This window comes from Tenrec ecaudatus, chromosome 13 (assembly GCF_050624435.1).
Source record: "Tenrec ecaudatus isolate mTenEca1 chromosome 13, mTenEca1.hap1, whole genome shotgun sequence".
Taxonomy (NCBI): domain Eukaryota; kingdom Metazoa; phylum Chordata; class Mammalia; order Afrosoricida; family Tenrecidae; genus Tenrec; species Tenrec ecaudatus.
Window position 1 is genome coordinate 139593856 of NC_134542.1, and position 24528 is coordinate 139618383.

The 24528-nt window shown below is 39.4% G+C and overlaps 1 protein-coding gene across 1 annotated transcript in view; it reads left to right on the top strand.

The window, feature by feature from the left end:
* The window catches only part of RAB3GAP1 (RAB3 GTPase activating protein catalytic subunit 1), a 110191-nt gene that overhangs the window by 14077 nt on the left and 71586 nt on the right, over nucleotides 1-24528 (top strand). The window contains exons 4-5 of the mRNA XM_075530295.1: nucleotides 14196-14328; nucleotides 20195-20273. Of these exons, the coding sequence (XP_075386410.1) occupies nucleotides 14196-14328; nucleotides 20195-20273 (212 nt within the window). The remainder of the gene's footprint in view (nucleotides 1-14195; nucleotides 14329-20194; nucleotides 20274-24528) is intronic.

Here is a 24528-nt window from a genome sequence, read left to right on the forward strand (position 1 = left end):
CTTCAAAACCCAGGTTGTTTCTATTTTTCTCAGTGAGTGTTAGACTAGGTTGCCTAGGCATATTTTGGCACTTTACTGCCTTGGAGCTTTGTAAAATGGAAAATAATCTAGTGTGCTATGAGTATGATTCTGCTTGAAGCTAGGATAATTCAGTAAGTTCCCTTTGAACGTCCTTTTAGGCTTGTCTATAATCTATATAACTAGCAAAAAAAAGTACTTTTTATGAGATAGCAAGTCTAGAGCTTATAATAGGATTGTTTGGTAAGTGTTACTGACGTAGCCCACTGAAGAAAACTTACTGATGAAGAATCATTCACTTTAGAATATTGATAGAAAAAATGACTATTAAGTGTTGAAATAGAACTCAATAGACTCACAGACATTTAAAGATAGAAAGTCTTTCTAAATGGTCTAATACATTGTAAAGTAAGGATTTTTTGTTTTTTAAATTTAGTGATTATTTTACTGAACAGTGGGCGCACACAGTATCTTTTGTAAGGATGGTGCAGCCCTATAGAAATGTGTCCTGTTGTACAGAGATTGGGTCACTATGAGTCAGAGCCAACTTGAAGGTAACTAATAATACAGTATAATCAGCAAACTTCTATGGATGAGTCCTTTTTTAAAAAGTTCATTTGTAAAACTGCTTGTTGAGAAATTTGATTGCACTTTTCTATAGGGGGAAATATTTAAAAATTTTCATTTCCAGAGAATTGCACAAGCTTGGTAATATTTCTCTCTCTGTTTCTGGGTCACGTTCTTTCCAGTCACTCACTTCCTTTGTGTTCGGTTGGTTTGTTCATTTATACGGTACATTGTTCTTAGTTTGCTAAAACAACCTTTCCCACAAAACCCCCACCTTCACACTGTAAGTCTTTCATCCCTTTGCTCCACAGTTGTATTACTTACTCCTCATCTATGAGAATTCCTTCTGTTCCTCCTTCAACAAAACACTCAACTAATGACTTGGAGCTACTTAGGGAGCTGTTCATGAAGTTTATCCCCACAAGATTTCTGGCCTCAGGTGTTTAGGAGAATGGTAAAGGAAGTTCGATTTCTGCCGGGTTATTAGAATTAGAATCAGAGTTTGTCTTAGAGATCACTCAAGAAGCAGAACCAGCAAGGCATATAGATGGATAACGAATGGATGGATGAAAAGAGAAGTATTTACTTCAAGAAAATAATTCCTGAAGTGGTGGGACTGAGAAGTACCAAATCCTTGGTCAGGTGGTAGACCTCTGCTGACATGGGACTGTGGAAGGGACAGGGCTTTTTTTAAGTCATAAAATCTGTTGGTAAGACAAGAAAATGCTCCTTTCAACTCATCACACCAGGCAAGTTAATCACATCAGATTGATTAATCACATCAGATTACATCATGGAACGCCATTAGTATATTACATTGTATTCACAATTGTTACATTAATACATCATAGCAACTAGTCCAGTAACTGACCAAACAACTGGGAATCATTGACATAAAATTCACCCGTACAGTGTCAATCACTAAAGACAAAGTCGATTGCTGTGGGCAGAGAAACTTCACCACCACTTAAAATAGTTTCCTTAACTAATGTGTTTTCAAGTTATGTTGTTGTTGCTCTCGAGTCAGTTCCAACTCGGGTGTGTAGTGCAGAGTGCTTCATCGGGATTGGAAGCAGCTCTATCTTCTGAGGCACCTCTGAGTAAGCTCCAACTGCTTCCCTCTTGCCTAGAAGTTCCGTGCATCACCTTTGTGCTACCCAGGATCATTCTTTTTTTTTTTTTAAATAATTTTATTGGGGGCTTGTACAATTCTTATCACATTCCATACATACATCCATTGTCTCAAGCACATATGTACATTTGTTGCCATCATCGCTCTCAAAACATCTGCCCTCTACTTGAGCCCTTAATGTCGACTGCTCATTTTCCCCCTCCTTCCTCAGTCCCCCCTCCCTCATGAACCCTTCATAATCCACAAATTATTATTTTGTCATATGTTACGCTGTCCCAACGTCTCTCCCGCCCTCCTCTCTGCTGTCCATCCCCCAGGGAGGAGGCCATATGCAGATTCTTGTAATCGGTTCCACCTTTCCACCCCACCTTCCCTCTACCCTTCAGGCATTGCTACTCTGGTCATCTGTCCTGGATTCCCTGTATTTCCAGTTTCCATCTGTACCAATGTACACCCAGGATCGTTACGTTATACGTATGCTTACTTTCCCCCCCCCCAACAGTTTTATTGGCACATAATTTACGTATCATAGAACAATAATAGTTCAGTCGTTCAAAACCTTCAAGGGGGAATTGTATAAACATTACCACACACATCCTAGAGCATTCCCTCCCTCCGTGATTGATCTGCCCCCAAAGTGAGCTGTTCAATTACGATCAGCTCCAGTGCTCTCCCTCCTTCCCTCCCGCCCACCTTCATTTTCACTCCCAAACTCCACTTCCCCTCCATATTGCCCATCTCCCGCCCTTAGTTTCCCTGTAACACCTTGTATCAGTGTTATGTATATCCATTCCTCCTGGTGCTTCACAACTGGGAAACCCCACAGAAGACAAGTCAGAAAGAAACTGTACTACGATGGTAAGGATAAGATCACATTAGTTTAAAGGCAAAAATATGCGTGAGTGGGAGAAGACCCCATCAACATTCAAGAAGCCAGGGAAGAAGTTTTTGTCGTTGAACATCTAAGAGATACTTGTCCCCAGAACAAATTCAGGTTGAGTCTATGGGGAAAGTCAACTAGCCAAGTATAGAGTTCTCTCCAGCACAATCAAAGTTACAATGCTCACTGCCTGTTAGCAGGGCTATTTGGGACTCTTAGCTTTGACTGGAGTGCATCTGCCAGGGGCTCTGTCTGACTATATAGACTCCAGTCGCTGTTTCGATTGATAGCGGGGCACTGTCTGCTTTCTTCACCACACTTGGCTATAGCACCCTTACCTTCAGTGATCATCTCGTGAAGGTGAGTATCGAGCAGGGCTATTACTTAAGAACTGGAGCTAGGATTTAGTGTGAGGCCAGAAACTTCATCCTGGACACATGCTTTAAAAATTTATTATTAATTTGCTGTAGCTTGGGCCTTAATACATGTCATATCATTCCATAATTCAATCATATTAAACATAATTATACCATTGCTTCCATAATTCGTCTCTGAACATGTTTTCCTCCCTAGGCTTCTTGATGTCCTTCCCTTCCTCTCTTCCCCACTCCCCTCTATCGCCCCTCCCCCAAGGCCCTTGTTAGGTTTTCCTTTATACATGTTTAATTCCTAATGTACAAATGTATGCTTTTCATCAGAGGTGGCACTTAGCTTTCAGATAATCAAAGGACCCTATGATCTAAAAAAGTTAAAAGCCATTGTTTCATATTTTATGTTGTATACGTTTATTATTTTGAAAGTTCATGTGTTTGGTTTTGATGGACTACATATCAAAAAGCTTACTTCAACGTGAACTTTTGGGACAGATTGTATCAAGCTATAGGTAGCAATAAGAAATCATTAAGAATTCTGGCGCTAAATAGAGCCTTCCCTGTCCAGTCACTGGGCTATCAGTGCTCTCTGACTACCTTCTTTGCTCACTTTGCCCTACTTCTGCCCCCTCTATCTTCTTTTTCCCATTTTGACCTTCTGCCTTCTCCTTCCAGTGTGTTTAGAGGATTCCTTCTAAACGGATCCGATCATTGTGTCACAAAACAGCACAGAAGCCGGCAGTGGTTCTCTGTTGCCGCCAGAGTGAAGCCTAAACTCTTAGGAGTCTGTATTCATATGCCTCATGGTCAGTTCTCTCATTTTTCTGCAATTCTCTGTAGGAGACTTCAGCTAACTTGAGCTATTTCTTCCCCAAAAATGCCATCACATTTCCTGTTCAGGGCATTGTTCTTCCTTTCATCCTGCCATGCCCTTTAAAGCTGAACTGGGATCCAGTTTTCTGCAGGAGTCCACGTCTGACTTATACAACTGGCCGTAATCTGACCATCTTCTCGAATTATGACTCATTGATCTCATTATGTATCTTGTCCTCATGCACTGTGGAATTTATATATAAATACATATCTATTCGTATATATATGAAAGGGCTTCCAAAAGTTCATGGGAAAAATGCATTATCTTTTCATTCCATTTTTTCCATGAACTTTTGAAAGTCCCTTTGGAAAAACACACACACACACACACACACCCTACCTGTTAGGACACACACACACACACACACACATACACACACCACCACCACCCCCCCACCCCCCACCTGTTAGGGCAGTATCTGACCTTGAGTGTCAAGTCGAGCATCTCGTAAATGTTTTGTATTTGCTGCCTCTGTTTTTAAAATAGAAGAGCAACTGCACTCTAGGGAGCATTCCCATCCCCACAGCACAGCTTCTCTTCTTGACTTCGTTCATCCACCCAGCAGTCAGGCAGCCTTTCATTCCCAGGGTAGTCCAGGACTTGCTGCAGCTGCTCTGCTCCTGTCTCAGGGTACTCCTGAGTTCCTGGCTCAGAGCTTCTGTGGGGGTGGCTACACATTTTCAGGAAGTGCCTGTACCACAGGCTGGCATCTGCGCTCCCAGGATCTGCATAGGAGATCACTGTAACAACCTCTCTGCTTCTCTTATCTGATCACCCCCTTCACATCTCCACTCACTTCCTGATGTGTGTAAAATCCTGATTTGGTCCAGCCCTCACCTGGCCATCCCCACCCTCAGCAAGGTTGGCCTCCTGACGAATGGATGAACTCCTGAGCTTTGTCTGATACATTCCCCAAAGGTTTTAGTATAATACACTGAGCAGCAATTTATGTTTGACTTCTGTGAGCACTGCCTGTACATGATACTGCATTGTTCCACAAATCTAAATCATGTAAGGGCATATTTCACAGGACTGCTTGTATTAAGCATATTGTTGGTGTTAGGTGCCTTCAAGCAATTTTTTCGATGGCACAGGACCAGCCAGTGTTTTGTTCATAGGGTACTAAGACAAAATCCTTGACAACATCAATATATATATTTTTAATTTATCATGATGTTACCTCTTTATTGTTGCAGTTGAGGATTTTGGTCTTTTTAATTTTTATTTATTTTTTATTTTGGTCTTCTTTACATGGAGTTGTAGTCCATACTGAAGACTGCAATCTTGCTTTTCAGCAAGAGCCTCAAGTCCTCCTCACTTTGAGCAAGCAAGCTAAGTCATCTGCATATCTCAGCTTGTTAATAAGTTTGCCTTTAATCCTGATGCCTCATTCTTCATATAATCCAGTTTCTCTAATTATTCACTCAACATACAGGTTGAATAAGTATGATGAGAGGGTAATCTTGTGACACACGTTTCTGGATTTTAGACCACTCCATATTTCCTTTGCTGTTTGCACAGCTGCCTCTTGATCTAGAGCATCATTCATAAAGAAAATAAAAGGTCTTTAAAAATACAGGTGAAAAAAAGTAGATTTCAGAAGAGATTTTGAAACTTGCTCTTAATCATAGAGTAGCTAATTCAAAAGAAAGAAATGATGAATCAATGAGCTGAACAGAAAATTTCAAAGGGCAGCTTGAGAAGACAGTAAAATATAATGAAATGTGCAAAGACTTTGAGTTAGAAAAAACAAGGGAGAAAATGGAGGAAGTGATTACATAAACAAAATATTGAATGATGCAGGGAGCATCAAAAAGAATAGAGTCATGACCAAAAAGAACTAGTCGACATTTTACCATTTCTGGGGGTAGCATGTAAGTAAGAAGCAGAGGTTTGAAGGAAAAAGTTCAAGCTGCACTGAAAGCATTTAGCCAAAAGCAAAGCTCCAGGAATTGATGGAATACCAAGTGAAATGTTTTTGACTGAGAATGAGCATTGGTAAATGCTATGCTAAAGAGATGAGTAGATCATAGTCTAATAAAGAACTTGTCAAGCAAGAATTAAAATAAGATGCAATTCTAGTGATGCAAACAAGGCACGGAGTCAGTCTGTCTGTCTTGTTGAGGGCTTTCCTCTTTTACAGTGCTCTAGTACCTTACCAAGCATGATGTCCTTCTCCAGGATCTCCAGGGACTGGTCTCTCCTGACCACATGTTCAAGATGAATTTCACCATCTTCTTTGTTGTTGTTTTTAATTCTTAAAAATGATTTAATACTCTTCTCCATTTCTGTACATCACAACACCAAGCTTTCGCTGCTTAGGATCTCTGCAGAGGTTATAGAGAATGCAAAGAAAGTTTCCCCATCTTCTAAAGAGCATTCTGGCAGTATACAGTAATGCTTTATAAATGAACGTATGCATACATTTATATTCACTCAGATACTTACTGATGGAATGCATGATGGTCATCTAGACACCAGTTATAGGTAATAGATGCCACTGAAGGACTTAAAGGAACAGAGGAACAATAGCGACTATGTGCTTTAGAAAATAGCAGTGTAGAAGACGAAAGATCATGTGCAGGATCGCACTAAACTCAGCTTGCTCGAGCCTGGAGCCCTCAGAGTTCCAGTTAAGTTTGTATCTTCAGTGCCTAACGTGTATTGAGTAGGTCAAAAGAAAAATGGAAAGAATAATGTCCACAGCGTGGGTTTATAAAGTTGACATGTGCTTTTCACTGGGAAAGAGCAAATTTCTCTCACTATTCCCACATTTTTATCCTATTTCTTTATTTCCTTTGAATACAATTTTATTTACTTACTCTTTTTGTTGGCATTTAAATAGAGCAAAATGTTCAGAATTCAAGTGTAACATCTGTTTTGGCAAATCTGTGGGCTGGACCATGTTGTCACCATACACATCAGGGAAAGGATATTGTCATCATACAGAAAGGTTTCTTATAGCTTTCTCCAGTGTATCCAGAGGTAGCTCTGATTCTTCTTTCTTTCAGGGTACATCAGTTTTCCCTTTTCTTAAGCTTTATAAATAGAATTACACAAGGTTAAGTCATAAAAGCAATACTATTCAAGTTCTCAGTCATCCATATGTAGATGTATTAAAAAAAAAACAACAAAAACCCATGTTTAAGTAAGTCTCCAATCAGTGGGTGATTACAGATAACTTGTCTCAGTAATAATGTTTGTCTTAGTCTGATTCCAAAAACCGCAAACGAAATTCATTACCACTGCGTTAATTCTGGCTCAGTGCGACCCTATAGGTCAGGGTAGAACTGCTGCTGTGGGTTTCTAAGGCTAACTCTTTATGGGAGTACAAAGTCTCATCTTTCTCCCTTGGATCTTGTCGTTAGCACAACGAGTTACCCACTGTACCACCAAGACTCCTTTTAGTCACATTCTCAACTCCTGAGTTAATTCATAGCAACCATGTAGGGTAGAGTAGGACTGCCCCTATGGATTTCCAAGATTGTAACTCTATAGAAATAGAAAGCCTCATCCTTCGCTCTTAGAGCTGCTGGTGAATGCAAACTGCTGACTTTGAGGTCAGCAACCCAATGCTCAATCACTATGCTACCAGGGCTCCTGTGTAGTCTCAGTTAAGGTACATTTAAAGAAAAATCAAAACAGTTCTGAAGGGATCTGTTGGGTCAGTTCAAGGTAAAGCAGTCAGCTCAGAAGTTTTGGTGACTTTTTTTAGGGGTATTCCCATGGGGTAACAGTGATAGATTTCCTTGAAGGACACGGGATGATTACAGGGCTTATTGTGGAAATATTTTCAGAAAATTGTCCAAGGGGGATGGGCAACAGACAAGGGGGTAAAGGGAGACATCGGACAGTGAAAGACATGAAAAATAATAATTTATAAATTACCAAGGATTCACAAGGGAGGGGAAAATGAGTTGATACCAAGGGCTCAAGTAGAAAGAAAATACTTTGAAAACAATGATGACAACATATGTGCAAATGTGCTTGACATGATGGATGTATGGCTTGTGATGAGTTTTACGAGCCCCCAATAAAATGACTTAATATAAGAAAAGAAAGAAAATTGAAAACTGCACAGGGGAAGAAAAAGCCAGAAAAGTTGCACTGAACAATTTTCCCCTTCATAACAGCATACCAGCTCGTTCTTCAAAGGTAGCTAGCTGTCCAATGAGAATTCATTGGTAAACCTTACCCCATCCACCTTACAGTGCTGATCTTGCCCCATTTAGATTTCTTTTTGTTCCAAACTCAAAGAACATTTAAAAGTGCACATGACTTGAGTCCTTCAAAGATGCAGTTTTGCATGATGTAAATGAAAGGGTGTGGAATTCATTGAGGGAAGGTTAGAGAGGTGGAAACTCCACCTTTAGGAATCCTAGTTGGAGGATGTGTTGAAAAACGGTAGCTTCATATATTGATATTGTTTAATAAAAGCTTCTGTGATTTAATAGCAGTGCTTTGTGACTTACCCTCTTTCAGTATGTAGTCTTTGTATCTGCTTTTCTCACCATAATGTTTTTAAACTTCATCCAGTTTGTATTTTACAGTTTGTTCCTTTTTATTGTACAGATACACCACACTATTCTCTTGGGTACATTTTTAGGAGTGGAATTGCTAGTTTAGGATAACTGTGAAACTATTTCCCTAGCAGTATATGAAACTTCCACTTATTCCTCATCTCAGATATTTGGTTTTTGTCAGATATTTAATTTTAGCCATTCTTTCTGGTGTGAAGTAGTATCTCATTTTGGTTTTAATATGTATTTCTGATATTGCAGTTATTTTATAATTCCTTACAATTTCTCATTCATACCTTCTTTAGTTTATGAAAATGTTGATTGTGTAGTTGTTTAAATTTTCAATTATCTTGCCTATGGGTCATTTGTCAGATGGAGATATTTTGAGTATTTCTTACAGTCCATGGTTTTCTTATTTAGCTTCTTTTAAAATTTATTAGGGGCTCATACAACTCTTACCACAATCCATACATACATCAATCTTATAAAGCACATTTATACATTCATTGCCTTCATAATTCTCAAAACATTTGCTCTTCACTTAAGCTCATGGCATCACCTCCTCATTTTTCCCCTCCCTCCCCACTTTCCCCTTCCTCATGAACCCTTGATAATTTATAAATTATTATTTTGTCATATCTTGCACTGTCCAAAGTCTCCCTTACCCACTTTTCTGTTGTCCGTCCCCCAGGGAGGAGGTTATATGTAGATCCTTAAAATCAGTTCCCCCTTTCCACCCCACCCTCCATCCAACCTTCCGGTATCACCACTCTCACCACTGGTCCTGAAGGAATCATCTGTCCTGGATTCCCTGTGTTTCCAGTTCCCATCTGCACCAGTGTACATCCTCTGGTCTATCCTGATTTGTAAGGTAGAATTGGGATCATGATAGTGGGAGGGAGTTAGCAGCATTTAGGTACTAGAGGAAAGTTGTATGTTTCATCGTTGCTACACTGCGCCCTGACTGACTAGTCTGCTCCACGCAACCCTTTCCTAAGGGGATGTCCAGTTGCCTTCAGATGGGCTTTGGGTCTCCACCTCATTCACGATGATAGGAGTTTTAGTCTGATGATGCCTTATACCTGATCCTTCGACACCTCGTGATCGCACATGCTGGTGTGCTTCTTCCATGTGGACTTTGTTGCTTCTCAGCTAGATGGCCGCTTGTTTACTTTCAAGCCTTGAAGACCCCAGACGCTATACCTTTTGTTAACTGGGCACTGTCCGCTTTCTTCACCACATGTGCTTATGCACCTGCTGTGTCTTAACGATTGTGTTGGGAAGGTGAGCATCATGGAATACCAGTTTAATAGAACAAAATATTCTTGCATTAAGGGAGTGCTTGAGTGGAGGCCCAGTGTCCATCCATCTGCTACCTTAATACTAAATCTATACATATATGCACATAGATCTATTTCCACATTCTCATATCTAAATATATTTACATATATACATGCCTGTATTTAGACCTCTATAAATGCCCTTTACCTCCTAGCTCTTTCTCACTTAGCTTCTTACTGTCACTTTTGATGAGCATACATTTTTTGTTTTGCTGTAATTCATTTTTTCAACTTTTAATTTTATGGTAATTGCCTTTTGTCTAAGGAATCTAAAGTTCTAAAGATAATTTCTTAGGTTTTCTTCTATGGGATTATCCAATTCTAGGAACACTTGGAAATACTATCATTTTGTTAATAGATTCATTGAATATATATTTTTGAAATGCCTTAGCACCATGATCTTAAAACCAAGGAACCGTACGAAGATTAGGGTCTGACTATGTTTATAATTTAAATTTTTTTCAGCTGTACCATAAACTTGAAAAGGAGACGTCTCATTTTTTTACTCCCCTTTTCCCTTTTGTAGTTTTAACTTTATTTGCTTTATAGTTATTGCATATTCCTTCTGGAAAACTAAGTTCTTATTTATGTTATTAAATTACTTATGGAAGCTTAAGGCTGGATGTGGGCACCAGGAGTGACAGCCAGGTTCAAAACATAGAAAATAGCAGGTGCTAGAGGGGGTGTGGAGAGATTCGGACTCTCTTACAGTGCCGGTGGGACTGTGAAAATGTGCAGCCACTGTGGAAAGATACAGTACTACTTCAGGTAGCTGAAATTAGAGATTCCATAGGACCCAGCAGTCCCTCTGCTGGCTAGAGGCATAACAAAGCAGTAGAGCCATAACACGAAAGACCTGCACATCCATGTTCACCATAATGCTGTTCTCGGTGTCAATTGCTAAGTGCCCACCAGTGAAAGAATGGATGAAGAGACTTTGGTCTGTACACACAGTGGAATACTATGTATTGCAAAAAAGCCTTGATGAGCCCCAAATCCATTTGCAGAGCCCCACTCTGATTACGCCTCCATTGAACTCCCTCAGACTATTGACCAGGGATGTGAATAGTCTTGCTCTCTTGAGTGCACGGAAAGTGGATTACTGCAGATACAGTTAAGTCTCAGGTTACCATATTCTAATTTGTTTTCCTCTTTTTTTCATTTGTTCTAGTTTCTGTTACATTCTGCTTTTGCTTGGATTGAGAGTCTTCTTTGTTTTATTTTGTTGTCATTTTTGTTTTTTGCATGATTTTCTGGGTATGAAATCTAGAAATTGTAGAAAGAGTAACTAGATTAATAGTTCCTTAGGGTTGTGGCAGTGGGGAAGTTGGTGTAGTGCGGTGTGAATAATAATGAGTATAAAAATGAAGAAATTGTTTCTCTAAAATGATTGTGATTACTACACAATTTGTTTTAATATATTTAAGCCATTAAATTGTATGGTATGTGAATTATATGCCAATAAAACTGGTACTAAAATAAATAAAAAATTAAAGCAACTAAGAAAAAAAGAAAACACAGTAATGATGAAACCAAGAAGCACCTCCTGGCATGAATGGACCTGGAGACCATCATACTGGCTGCAGTTAGTTGGTCACAAAAAGACAAATATGGTATGAGACTTCTGTTTTAAAGAAAGGGGAAAACCCAAAAATCCAAGACCAAGACTTCTATACCAAAAGAAACAGACTGTGTAGCTTACCAAGGCAGGGAAGATGAAGCAATAAGCTAGAAAATTGGTATTAATTTAGGTAAAGGGGAAGACAGTAATCCATAAGAGAAACGAGAATTCAGAGGCAGTTGGGTGGGGTAAGGGGTAGTATAAACTGTTGAATGAAAAATTGAATCTGTAATGTAATTCCCCACCTAGTTTACACTTAAAAATTTTTTTTAAAAAGACTTTGTGGGCCATATATACACTTTAATTTACATTCCTTCAAGTGAGAACAGGGCAAGTTCATTTGAAGGAAAAACCACATGCAAAAATTGTGACTTTATCACATACATCATACATGGTGATTGTTTTCCTCATGAAAGGATTGCTATTTTATGTTGTCACAAAATAAAATGCCTGTTGCTAGTTACCATCAAGCTGCTTCTGACTTGTGCAGCCTCAGGTGTTACTGAGTAGAAGTGCTCCGTGGGGTTTTCTTGGTGCAATCCCAACAGAAGTAGGCTGCTCCTGTTACCACTGAGTCTCTTGGAACTGAATGTACATCTTCATAGGCTAATAATGGGGTGCAAATTGTTAGTGCCACCTAGAGTCCATAGGACATTTAGAATATTAATGCAGAGTTGTTTGTAACTTGTTAGGAACACGTATAAAACATTTGAGTGTCGTACATTAGTTACATTCATGAATTTGAGTAGTTTATAGAATCTTGCCTGCATCTTCTCTTAGCTAGTGTAGAATTACCACTGTGTTTAGCAAGTTTTGGGGATGGTAGGACCTTCGCATTGGTACTGTTCTGGGATGACTGGTTATCTTTCTGTGGAAAGGATTGCTATGGGAAGTTAAGAACTTTGGGATGGAATTGGGGACCCATACAGTTCAATTGTATAGGTAAGGGGCTCTTTGAGACTCATAACTAAAATAGGCTTTCTATTTTAAAAGTTCCTAGTTAAATGACAAGATCTGAATGCTGGAATTTGGTAAAGAGCTTGAGAAAGCTTGTTAAATAAATGGCTACAAATGTCACATCAGTTGTACAGGGTGCTTCCTTATTTGTAAATGACTTTGTTATGAAATTTTGAAAGGAGTGGTTACAGTGTTCAACCATGTTATATGCTATAATATGTAGTGGTATCAGCAAGTTTGAAACTTTCCCATGCAAAGGCATTCAACCAAGGGCCATAAAAAACTATGGATAACATTGAAAAGAAGAGAAATTGCAGAATGCTTCATTATGATTATGGGGAACCTAGACGTGCACCAAGAAGCAATTCTATGAGCAGAACAAGGGAATGCTATGTGGTTTAAAAAGTGTGTGTCAGGGTCAGCCAGACTTGCTCAGTTCGTAAGCTGAGAAGCTGGACTAGATGAAGAAGGAAAAAGCATTAGGGTTGGAGGAAGGCTTTTGAACCTTTGAAATGCAAATGCTACAGCTTTGCTTATTGCAACCAAGGAGGACTTGGAAGCACTTGCTGAGGAGAAGCAAAGATTGCAGCCTTCAGTGTGGATTGCAACTCCATGTAAAGAAAACAAAAATCCTTACAACTAGTCTGACAGATATATCATGAAAAACAGAAAAGATTGAGGTTGTTACAGATGTCATTTTGCTTGGATCCACAGTCAGTGCTCATAGAAGTAGTACTGTAGACATAGTCAAGAAATCAAATCACAGATGTTATGTATTAAGTGACATATTGGATTGGGCAGATCTGCCGCAGACAACTCTTTAAAGTGTTGAAGAACAGAGATATCCCTCAGAACTATGGTGTGTCTGACCCAAGCCACGGTATTTTCATTCACCTCGTATGCATGTGAATGCTGGACATTGAATAGACTACAGAAGATCTGATGCATCTCTGTGGGATGATTGACACAGTGTCTGCAACACTGGCCTTAACAGCAATCCTTGAGTGTGACATAGGACAGGCAGTGTTTAGTTCTGTTTTACACAGGTACTCTGAGGTTGAACTGATGTGTGAAAATCTATCAAATGTTACACGTAATTGTGAAATATAACAATGAATATACAGGCTGCAGTATAAAAATTAACTAACAGATTCTATTATTGCTAGGTCTTACAGGTATACTTAGTATTATGTTTCACAGATTCAAACAAATTGAAGGTTTGTTTCCATTGGCATCATTTGTCGAATACCATGTGTTCACTCTCTTGCCTCTGTATCTTCTTGTCATTTCAAACTTTTGCATAATGCTATTAATTGCACACTTAATAGGCTACAATATCAGGTAAACATAACCTTCATACGTGGTAGAAAACCAAAAAATAATGTGATTTGCTTTTTGTGATATTTGCTTTATATCAGTGATCTGTAACCAAACTTGAAATATCTCTAAAGTATGTTTATATTTGACTATGAAGAGGAATAGGAATAATTTTGTATTCATGCTTTTATATACCAACTCACAACACAAAAAAATTACAAAATTTTAAGTCACTTATGACTAATATTCTAGATAATTTTCTATTTACAGGCATACTGTAATAGGCTATTTAAAATATTTTATTGGTTTTATCCATACATATGAATAATTAAATTCATACTTAAATTGTTTTTACTTTTTGGTAGAGAAGATAGCTACAGAATAAAATTTTTAGATTAATGGACCCACCTCCTATGAAAAAGGAAAATCCCTATGGCTGTTAAACATAATAGCAAAGCCAAACCCACTGCTTTGATTCTGATTCATAGCAGCCCTATTGCAGCTTTCTGGCAGCACATAGCCTTTTTCTGAATAAACAGCAACAATGACTATTAAATACTTTAATGTTGATACTTTTCCATCTTACTTTTAAATAAAGGGTGTATTTACTTCTGGGACATGGGAAGAGAAATCAGATGGAATTTCCTTTGCTGACTTCAAGTTTTCAGTCACTCATCATTATCTTGTACAAGAATCCAGTGATAAAGAGGGAAAGGATGATTTATTAGAAGGTAAGTTTTTACTACATTTTTTTAATTTAATAAATCCTTTTATTGAGTCTCATACAACTCTTATCATAATCCATACATATGTCAATTGAGCAAAGCATCCTTTTACTACATATTTTTAAACTCTTCACTTTTAAGTGTGTTCATAATATTTAATCAAAAGTTTGCTTCTCTTAATTCAGCGGTATCCTCATAGTTTTTTGTATGCTGTTGTTTCACTGTATCTAAGTAGAGTATGATCCTTTCAAAGAGTTATATTTCTCACTTTAAAAGAAGTTATTGCAAGCATTGATTTTAGGTAACATGTTATAAGTCACTGAGCAGTACCCACCGTTTGCTTTTGCCTATTAACAAGAAGGGTGGCAGTTTAAATCCACCAGTGACACCTCAGGACAAAGGCTTGGTGATCTCCTTTTTAAGATTGCAGTCACTGCAGCCATTGGAAGCCCTGGCCTGTGAAGCACAGTTCTGTTCTGGCACACATTGGGTCACCATGAGTTATAATTGATCAGATAGCATGACTATTATTATTTTAAACATATGCTAACTACTTTCTAAGCACCATTGAACCTTTAAGCTAGTAATATAAGAAACTTATGTTCTAGTAAGAACGGTAAAACAAAAAAATATCAAACTCACTGCCATCTTTGGGTTTCTGAGACGTAAATCTTTATGGGAGGGGACATCTTTCTCCCATGGAGTAGCTGTTGAGTTCAAACCACTGACCTTGTGGTTAGCAGTCCAGTGCATATGCACCATCGGGGCTATGCAGGGGAAGTAACATCTATAAATAAATCACAGTAATAAAACGCAGAAAGTGGTACATGCCTGCCCCAAGTATGGATCAGATGCTTTTGGAAGTCAGAGTAGAATAGATGCTTTTAATTGTGGGAAATTAGAAGGTGTTATAAAGAATAAGGCACTTGAGCTTGACCTTGAAGGAATTTTAAAAGAAAAAAAATTGTTTCTTAATCTGACAACATGTGTTGTATTTCGTATATACCCTGGATTTTAGAGTTAAACTATGGATTAAAATTCTGTTTTTTCTCATTTATAAAATGAAGTAATATCACTTGGAGGGTTGATGTGAAGGTATAATGAACATATGCCCATCCCAGTACCTCGCCCATATTAAGGACTCAGTCAAAGATACTTATAGTTGGTTAATTGATTAAATTATCCCAAATCATTTGGTTCTTAGACATACTAGTACATAACCGTAAGGGAGCAAAGTATTGAATAAACACTTAAGTGTGGGGGCTATCTAGTCAAATGCCAGGTGTCCTAGTAGCATAGTGGAATATTCATTGGGCTGTTAACCATGAGGTCAGTAATTCTAACCCACCAGTTGCTTGGAGGGAGAAAGATCAGGCTTTTTACTCTGGCAAAGATTACAGTCACGGAAACCCCCAAATGGGCCACTGTGAGTCAGAATTGACTCAACAATGAGTGAGTAATCAAATACCATTCTTTATTCACTGAGAAAATAAATATGTGGAGTATGGGTTAATCTTGTTCTGGTCAACACAGATTATTATTTGTATGCATAAACCAGAAAGATTTGTCTTTTCTGGTACAGAAATAAAATAAAACTCTTTTTTCCACAAAAAAACTGATATGTGAAGTAACATTCATAAACAGGCATAACATTGACCATGCATACACCCATTTAAAATAATTTACCAAAGCCTCACTTACTGGCTATCTGCAATTTCACATTTATAAAAGTGAAAAAATCTTTTTTTATATATAAATCATTTTAGGGAGTTAAATCCATAATTCTTGCTGTACATTTTGTAGCTTTTTTTCATTTTTGTAGCTCTTATAACAATCCATACATCAATTATATCAAGCACATTTGGACATTTGCCACCAGCATCACTTTCAAACCATTTTCATTCTACTTGAGCCATTGATATCAGCTCCTCTTTTCACCCTCCTTCCCTGACCTTCCCACCCTCTTGAACTCTTGATAAATTATTATTTTCATGTCTTACACTGTCTGCTGTCTCCCTTCACCCATGTTTCTGTTGTTCATCCTGGGGTAGGGGGTGGGGATTGCTATACGTTGATTATTGAGATCACTTCCCCCTTTCATCCCTATTTTCCCCCTATCCTCATGGTATCCCTACTCCCATTACTGTACCTGAGGGGGTTTATCTGTCCTTAATTGTGTGTTGAGAGCTCTTATCTGTACCAATGCACATGCTCTAGTCTAGCCAGATTTGTGACAGAGAACTGGGGTCATGATAGTGGTCGGGGGTAGGGGGAAGAATTCAAGAACTAAACGAATGTTGTGTGTTTTGTTGGTGCTATATTGTAGCCTGGTTACTTCGTCCCTTCCTTATGACCCTTCTGTAAGGGGATGTCCAATTGTCTTCAGATGGGCTTTGGGTCTCCACTAAGACCCCCCTTGTTGGCATCGATATGATTATTGGTTTTGGGTCTTCTGATACCAGATCCCATAAACACCTTGTGATCACATAGGCTGGTGTGCTACTTTCATGTGGACTCTGTTGCTTCCTTGCTAGATGGCCGCTTGTTTAACTTCAAACCTTTAAGACCCCAGACGCTATGTCTTGTAATGGCCAGGCACCATTAGCTTTCTTCACCACATTTGCATGTGCACCCATTTAGTCTTCAGTGATTGTGTTGGGAAGGTGAGCATCACGGAATGCCAGGTTGTTAGCACAAAGTGTTCTTTAGCAATGACACATCAGACAAAGTCCTTATTATGAAGATCTACAATACCATGCAAGCTTACAATAAGAAAAAACTACCCACTAAGGAGGTGGGCAAAGGACCTGAACAGAAGTTTCACAGGGGCAGAAATCCGAATGGCCAATAAATATGAGAAAATATTCCCGATCATTAGCCATAAGAGAAATGCAAATTAAAACAACTATGAGATACCACCTGACACCCTAAAAGATAGCCCAGTTACAAAAATCAGAAAGTGACAAGTGTTGGAAGGGCTGTGGGGAGATAGGAACTCTTGTCCACTGCTGGTGGACCTGTAGGTATGTACAGCCATTATGGAAATCGATTTGGCGATATCTAAAACGGATGGAAATTGAGCTACCATACGACCCAGCAATTCCCCTACTGGGCATATACCCAGAAGAGGCAAGAAACAAACCACGGCCAGACATCTGTGCTCCAATGTTCATCGTGAAGTGAAGTAAACCAGGCACAAAAGGACAAGTACAACATGAGTCCACTGAGGTAAGCTTAATAAAAGGTGGGGGTGGGCATAGGGAAGAAGCTACTGAGGCAGGGGCCAAACCCAATCCAGGTGGCAGCCAACTAAATAGGAAGAAAGAGGGGGGGAAAAGAAAGACATGGGTAGGGGGTAGCAGGGCACTAACCCACCCAAGGGGAGGGTATTGTTTATATCTCCACAGGAGAGGGAGAGACCAGGCTTCAACCCAGTGCACTAAGACATGAATACAACACACTGGCATGTACCAGGGAACCAATGCGGGGCCGGCCGCATTCCCAACTATGTGGACACAAACACACCCCCCCCTCAGAAGAATGGACTTCAGAGGACAGCACTGGGGCTACATCTTGGGGAGAGGGGCACGTCTGATTAGAGCACAAGGTAGAAACGAAAAGGAATGGAGAGGGAGGAGAAGACATCCTGGCCTACCAAGCCCCGAGGACGATATTCCTGCTCAGAGCAGACAACGCACAGAGAGGACCATAGGGCCGGCCCCACCGAGACACGACGTCCCTCACTAAACCATAGCACTACCGGGGACAAACACTGGAGACACGGTGCGGGAATTGTGCACAATCTGACACCATCATGCTGGGGCAAAACACTAAGGGCATGCAACAGCAGCAAGGGGAGCAAAGTGATGAAATCCCTAGGAAAGACCAAAGATAGACTTTGGAGACAGAATGTGGCACCCCATGAGACTCAACTGGAAAACACTGGTAAAGGCCAATAAACAGACCTTGAACTGTCAGTGGCTTTCTTTTTGTTGTTGTTCTTAACTTCCTTTGTTGTTTTGTTTGGCTTTGCCTGGTTTCTGCGCTTATTAATGTGTCTGCATGTCTATGTAGGTAAGATAGGCAGGACTAACAATTTGGAGATGAAAAGAACAGGACCAATGGTTCTGGGGGATACAGGAGAAGGGGAGGTGGGAGAAAGGAAGGGGTGGTGGGGAACCAATCCAGGGACAAGGAAACAAGTGAACTAAAATCAATGGAGAAAAGGGCGTAGAATGTCTAGTGGGGCTTAATCAAGGGTAATGTAACAGTGAGGAATTACCAAACCCGAATGAAAGCCAAACATGATGATGGGACAATAGCAAAGTAAAAGGAAATAGAAGAAAGAACCAGGAGGCAAAGGACATTTATAGAGGTCTAAATAGAGGCATGTACATATGTAAATATGTATTTAATGGGAATAGAACTATGTACTTGTATCTACATGTTAAGAATTAAGGTTGCAGATGAACATTGGGCCTCAAGTGGGATGAGAATGCTTTGAAAATGATGGTGGCAACAAATGTACAAATGTGCTTGACACAGTGGATGGATATATGGATTGTGATATGTACGATCCCCCAATAAAAGTAACTAAAAAAATGTATGTCTGGCAATAACGAACTGTTAGATATAAGTTGAAAGTGACACTGGTGTGATAGTTATACGATTTTCAGTGGTTTGGGAGTTCTGCAGTGAAATACTTTGGCAGTCATGTAATGATGTAATTTGGCAGTCATGTAATTATATAGTCATTCTTTTTTTCATAATGCTGAGTTTTCCCCTAATAACCTGGTCATTAGAACCTACCCATGTTGCTAAGTAAGGAGTGAATTTGTGTGTATTTTAAAAATCCAATTGTCATGGAGTTGATTCTGACTTGTTATGGGACAGAAAACGCCACAGGTTTTTCTAGGATATAATTGTTAAAGAAGGAGGCAGTGACATCTTTCTCCCTGGGAGCCATTAAAGGGATTGAACCACTGACCCTGTGGTTAGCAGCCAAGTGCTCAACCACTCACTGTACCACCAGGGCTCCTATTAAAACACAACAAAACTTTTACAGAAAAAAATAAAGTCACTAAATCAGAACCTTGAGTATATCCTGTCTTCTTAGGAGTCAGGGAAATGTGTGCAATTAGGGGGAAGTGCAGTGTGACCCCAGGATTTCCCAGTGCAACATTCTGTTGTTTAATGAAGGAAACTGTTCAAGAGAGACATTTTAAGTGCCATTAAATTGAGGAACGATCATACGTCAAGGAAAAACTGTTGTTAAATCGAGATTTAAAACTGAAAATGGAAATGATGTCCGAAGAATGAGAATACTGCTGACAGACTGTTTGTGAGATAAATAGGACTGAGAGATCAGTGAGTCTCAGATACTCTTTGTAGATAAAGAATTATTGTTGTACCTATGTTTGTACTGGGATGGATTTTGGTGGTGTGTGTGTGTATTTGTTGTTGATGTTGTGATTGAAGCTAATGGTGGAACTATAGGAAAACCATCAACTCAATCCATTTGGAGGTTCACTTTTTGTTAAAGGTTGGCAGCAAACCTACTGAGCCACTCCATGGAGAAAGACCTGGTGTTCTGTGCCCATAAAGATTGTAACCAAGAAAATCCTAGGGGGCAGTTCTATCCTGGCATCTCACGGAAACAACAATTGATGATAGCTCTGCTTATACACAGGCTTTCTTTTAGAAAGAGAGCTACCCCCACCCCTGCCTCCTTTTCCCAAATCTCAGCTAGCCTTAGGTTTACATCTGTAAGCAATTGCAATGGGTAGCAAGATACACATTTTCTCAAATTTATTATTAGAGTCTACCTTAGAGTGAATATACTAACTTTTAAAATCATCAAATGTTTTTCTAGATGTCATTCCACAATCGATGCAAGATTTGTTGTGTATGAACAATGACTTTCCTCCAAGAGCGCATTGTCTGGTAAGATGGTATGTACACATTTTACTGGGGTCTTTTTAGTATGTTTTGGGCAGGGTCCAAGATCAATACTTAGACTAAGATTGCACATGGAGGCCTGGTGGTGTAGTGATTACACGTTGGATTCCACAATCCATGAGGTCAGCAATTCAAAACCAGAAGCTTCTCGGAAGAAAGACTGGGCTTTCTAGTCCTGTAGAGAGTTATAGTCTCAGAAACCCACAGGTTGTTCACTGTGAGTCAGCAGTGAGTGAGACACAAAGATTTTGTAATAAGAAAGGGTACAGAACACCATCAACTAAGGGAAAGGATGCATGGGGTGATGTCTGAAGAAACGGGTGCAAGCTTCCGTGAGTTTTTTCCCAGTGGAGTCACACAGGACTCAGAATTTTTTCCCTAGCAACAAGTGGTGACAATCAATACACGTGAAATGTTGTCTACCCTGGGGTTAGAGGAGTAATGCCCAGAAAAAAAGTTTCAGACTTGATACGGTTAGTTGATCAATTTTTTTACTTTTATGTATTGTAGTTTTTATGTCATACTTCTGTAGTCATCAAACTTCTTCTTTATGCAGGAGTTGGGATGTTTGTTTTTTGACATACAACTCAGAGAACATGGACATCAGCATTTTATTTTAATGAAAATAATTGCTTTTTCATATATTCACAATGTTGTATTGCAGTCATCACTAATTCCGTCACCTGAGAAAAAAATGTCAGCTTCTTTAAGCAGATAGCTCAAACTGTTCAGGTATATTCTTAATACCGTTCTCCCTATTTTTAACATCTTCTGTTACCACAATATATTATTAGCTAAGCAAAACTAGTTTTTCCCACTAGTGTGTATTTTCTGTTTCAGGATACCATATTACACTTAGTCATCATGTCTTATTAGTCTCCTCAGGTTTCTGAAAGTTTCTGCATTTCTTGGTTTTTCATCAGCTTAGCAGTTTTGAGAAGTACTCAACCAAAAACCAAACTCACTGCCATCGAGTCAATTCCAACTTACTGCGACACCCTATAGGACAGGGTAGAACTACCCCTATGGGTTTCCAAGACTTTAACTCTCTATGGGGATAGAAAGCCTCATCTTTCTCCCACAGAGCAGCTAGTGGTTTTGAACTGCTGCCGCCCTTGCAATTAGCAGCCCAACACGTAACCCATATACCACTACAGTGTTCTGTGTACTGCCCTTGTTCCCTGTGTTTTATCATGATCCTCATGAGTTTTGAGAAGGAATATTACAAAGGTAAATTGCTGCTGTTTCTAGTACATTGTGGCAGAGAGTACATAAAACTAATAGGATTTATCACTGGTGATGTTAACTTTAATAGTGATTAAACGCTCAGCTACCAACCAAAAGATTGGTAGTTTGAAGCCTCCAAGTGCCCGGTGAGAAAGCTGTGACAGTCTGCTTTCTTAAGGATTATGACTTGGAAACCCTGGTGGCTATTCTCTGTTCTGTTGGTTGCTCTGAGCCAGAATTGACTCAGCTGATAAGTGGAGATGTTAACCTGAATCAGCAAATTCTGCACTTCTTCCTAAAAGTTTTACATTTAGATCTTTGATTCATTTCAAGTTAATGTTTGTGTAAGATGTGAGGCTGAGGTAAAGTCTTCTCTTTTTTTCCTTTGTCCTGACCATTTGTTGAAAAGACTACCCTTGTTCAATAATTCATCTGATCAACTGATTTTGCAACTTTGTCCCAACCTACCATGCCATGCCCCTACGTAATTATTAATCCAGTTTTACTGCCTCTATAGATTTAGCTATCCTAAATTTCATATACAGAAAATTAAACAACAAACAAGCAGGCAACAGTAAAATGACGAAACAGAAAAGACCTCCATTGAAAAGAAAGCAGAAAATATTAAAAACTGAAACAACTTTAAACTAGGTCAAAAGGGAGACCATATGATACCGTATTACATTCTAACCTAACGACGTCTGCCATAATCGACTTCACAATGCTCTCTGTCTGATGGCAAGGCTGTTCTCTCTGGACTGTGGTCAGAGGAGATTCACCAGACTAATCCATGTGGGGAACCTACAAATGGATTTTGGGCTTTCACATAGCTTTTGGCAAACCTGATATTCAGATTTTGAAAGTTCTGACCCTGTTCCTCTCCTTCAGATTTGGATTTTATTATTTATAATCCGTAGATCACATAGGCTAGTGTGCTGCTTTTATGCAAACTTAATTGATGCTTCACTTAGATGGTTGCTTGTTTTGAGACAGACTTTTAAGACCCCAGATATTATTCTTGCTGATAGCTGGACACCATCTGGTTTCTTCACCACACTTTGCTTATAGCACCCTGTTTCAGTCTGGGTAGACTAGAGAAACAAATCCATAGAAACGTATATGTGTATAAGAGAGTTTTATATAAAAGCTAATTACACATTAAGAGAGTATCCCAACCCAGTCCAGTCCAAGTCCATAAGTCCGATATTAGCCCATATGTCCCATACCAATCTATAAAATCCTTGAGATACATGAAACACATGCAATGATGCCAAATGCAGGATGATCACAGGCCAGTGGGTAGAAAGTCTTTGGATCCAGTGACATTGTAAGCATCTTAGCGCTGGCAGGGGTCTCCACGTGGCTTCTCCAGTTCCCAGGGCTCAGGGTCTATCAGTGTAGTGCCATGTGTCTTAATCAGTAGAGGGTCTTTCAGGGAGTGAGCCCAGAGAGAGAGGTGTCTCCCACCTCCAAGGAGGAAATACAGGAGTTCCCAGAATTCTCAGGAGAAGGCCCTGCCTACACAGAGGTCTCATTGGTTATATCTTGATTGGCAGGTCAGACTCCACCCCTTCACTCGTAATCCTCTCAAATTGACACCACACACCCTTATCTTCAGAGACCTTCATGAGGGCAAGTAGGGCCATATCATAAGAACTAATTTTTCTTTGATTATGGCTAGAATTCGTGTAAACCTAAAATCCACTCATATCTGTGGTTTTATATATGTCTCTGGTTCACTTTAGAGACATCAATGTCATTTTTTGGTAGAGAACATTAGAACATCCCTCTGGAGCTTAAGGTAATCTATTGATGTTGTTGGGTGCCATTAATCAAGTTTCCCTTTTTCTATTCTATTAGTAGTGTCATTAATTTAGTCAAAGGTATAGAATTCAAATCTGTTCAGAAAAGAGAATTATTCCCAGTAAAAGCTTTATAACCCCAGTACATGAATTATTGACTTGTACAGGTTAAATTCCTAAGGGACTGGAAACTGTTTACACAAACAATGGGGGTTAGTGATAGGCAACTTTTAAAAATTTTTTAAATCATTTTATTGGGGATTCATATAACTCTTATCACAATCCATACATACATCAGTCTTATAAAGCACATTTGTACATTCGTTGCCCTGATAAGCAACACTTTCAGTAACATTTTTAAAAGGAAGAGCCATGTGTACCAGACTAATACAGGTCATAAGAAAGCAAGGAGAACATTAAAAGAGTAAATATATGGTAGTGCTGGGCCTCCATTCATTGGCCACCCTTCAAAGCAAGCAATCCAAACCAAAGTCCATTCGCCACCAATACCATAACCTTGGTAAAAGTAGTTATCAGCTTCTTCTCATAGTAAGGTGTTGGAGCCTTAAGTCCAAGTGAGTACCTCAGTCCCTTAAATCTGCTACAGATGAATTTGAGGTAAAGCCCAGTTCACTTACTGGAGTTTCCACATCACATCCTTCTCGTATGGCCCATGAGAGATGTACACCTCAAAAGGACAGAGTCTAAAATCCACTGCTCTATAGCAAATGGCCTAGGTCACCAAGGGCTGGATAGAAACTAGGTCCAACGTGTCCAATTAGGAATAGAGTATTGGGCATCTTCCCTTTGGCTCTATGTAAGTATTGTTAAATATTTTCCCCTGATAATAGGTTATTCCTATTTTCCACCTGGTTTACCTGCCAGCAGTGTAATCACCTTCTCCAAGACGTACATGCTCCTCTCGCCTGTCATGGCTTGAATTGCCAGTAAGGAGGTTCACTTAGCCCTTGTGTAGGAGTGTCTGTTGATTTGAGGTAACCTTAGCACCGTGCTGTGTGGTAGCAACTGAATAGTCTTCTCCCTTTCCCCATATTTTAAGAAATTGACCCCAGCTGAGGTGAGGTCCTGTGTCGAAGTAGTTTTTAAGATGTACATGTAAAGGGGTGGACTGTGGTGCATGGGCACTAGGAGGTTCTCGATCTCATCACTTGGGAGACTGGATCAGAACATTACCCGACCTGAGAGAAGAAGCCTGCCT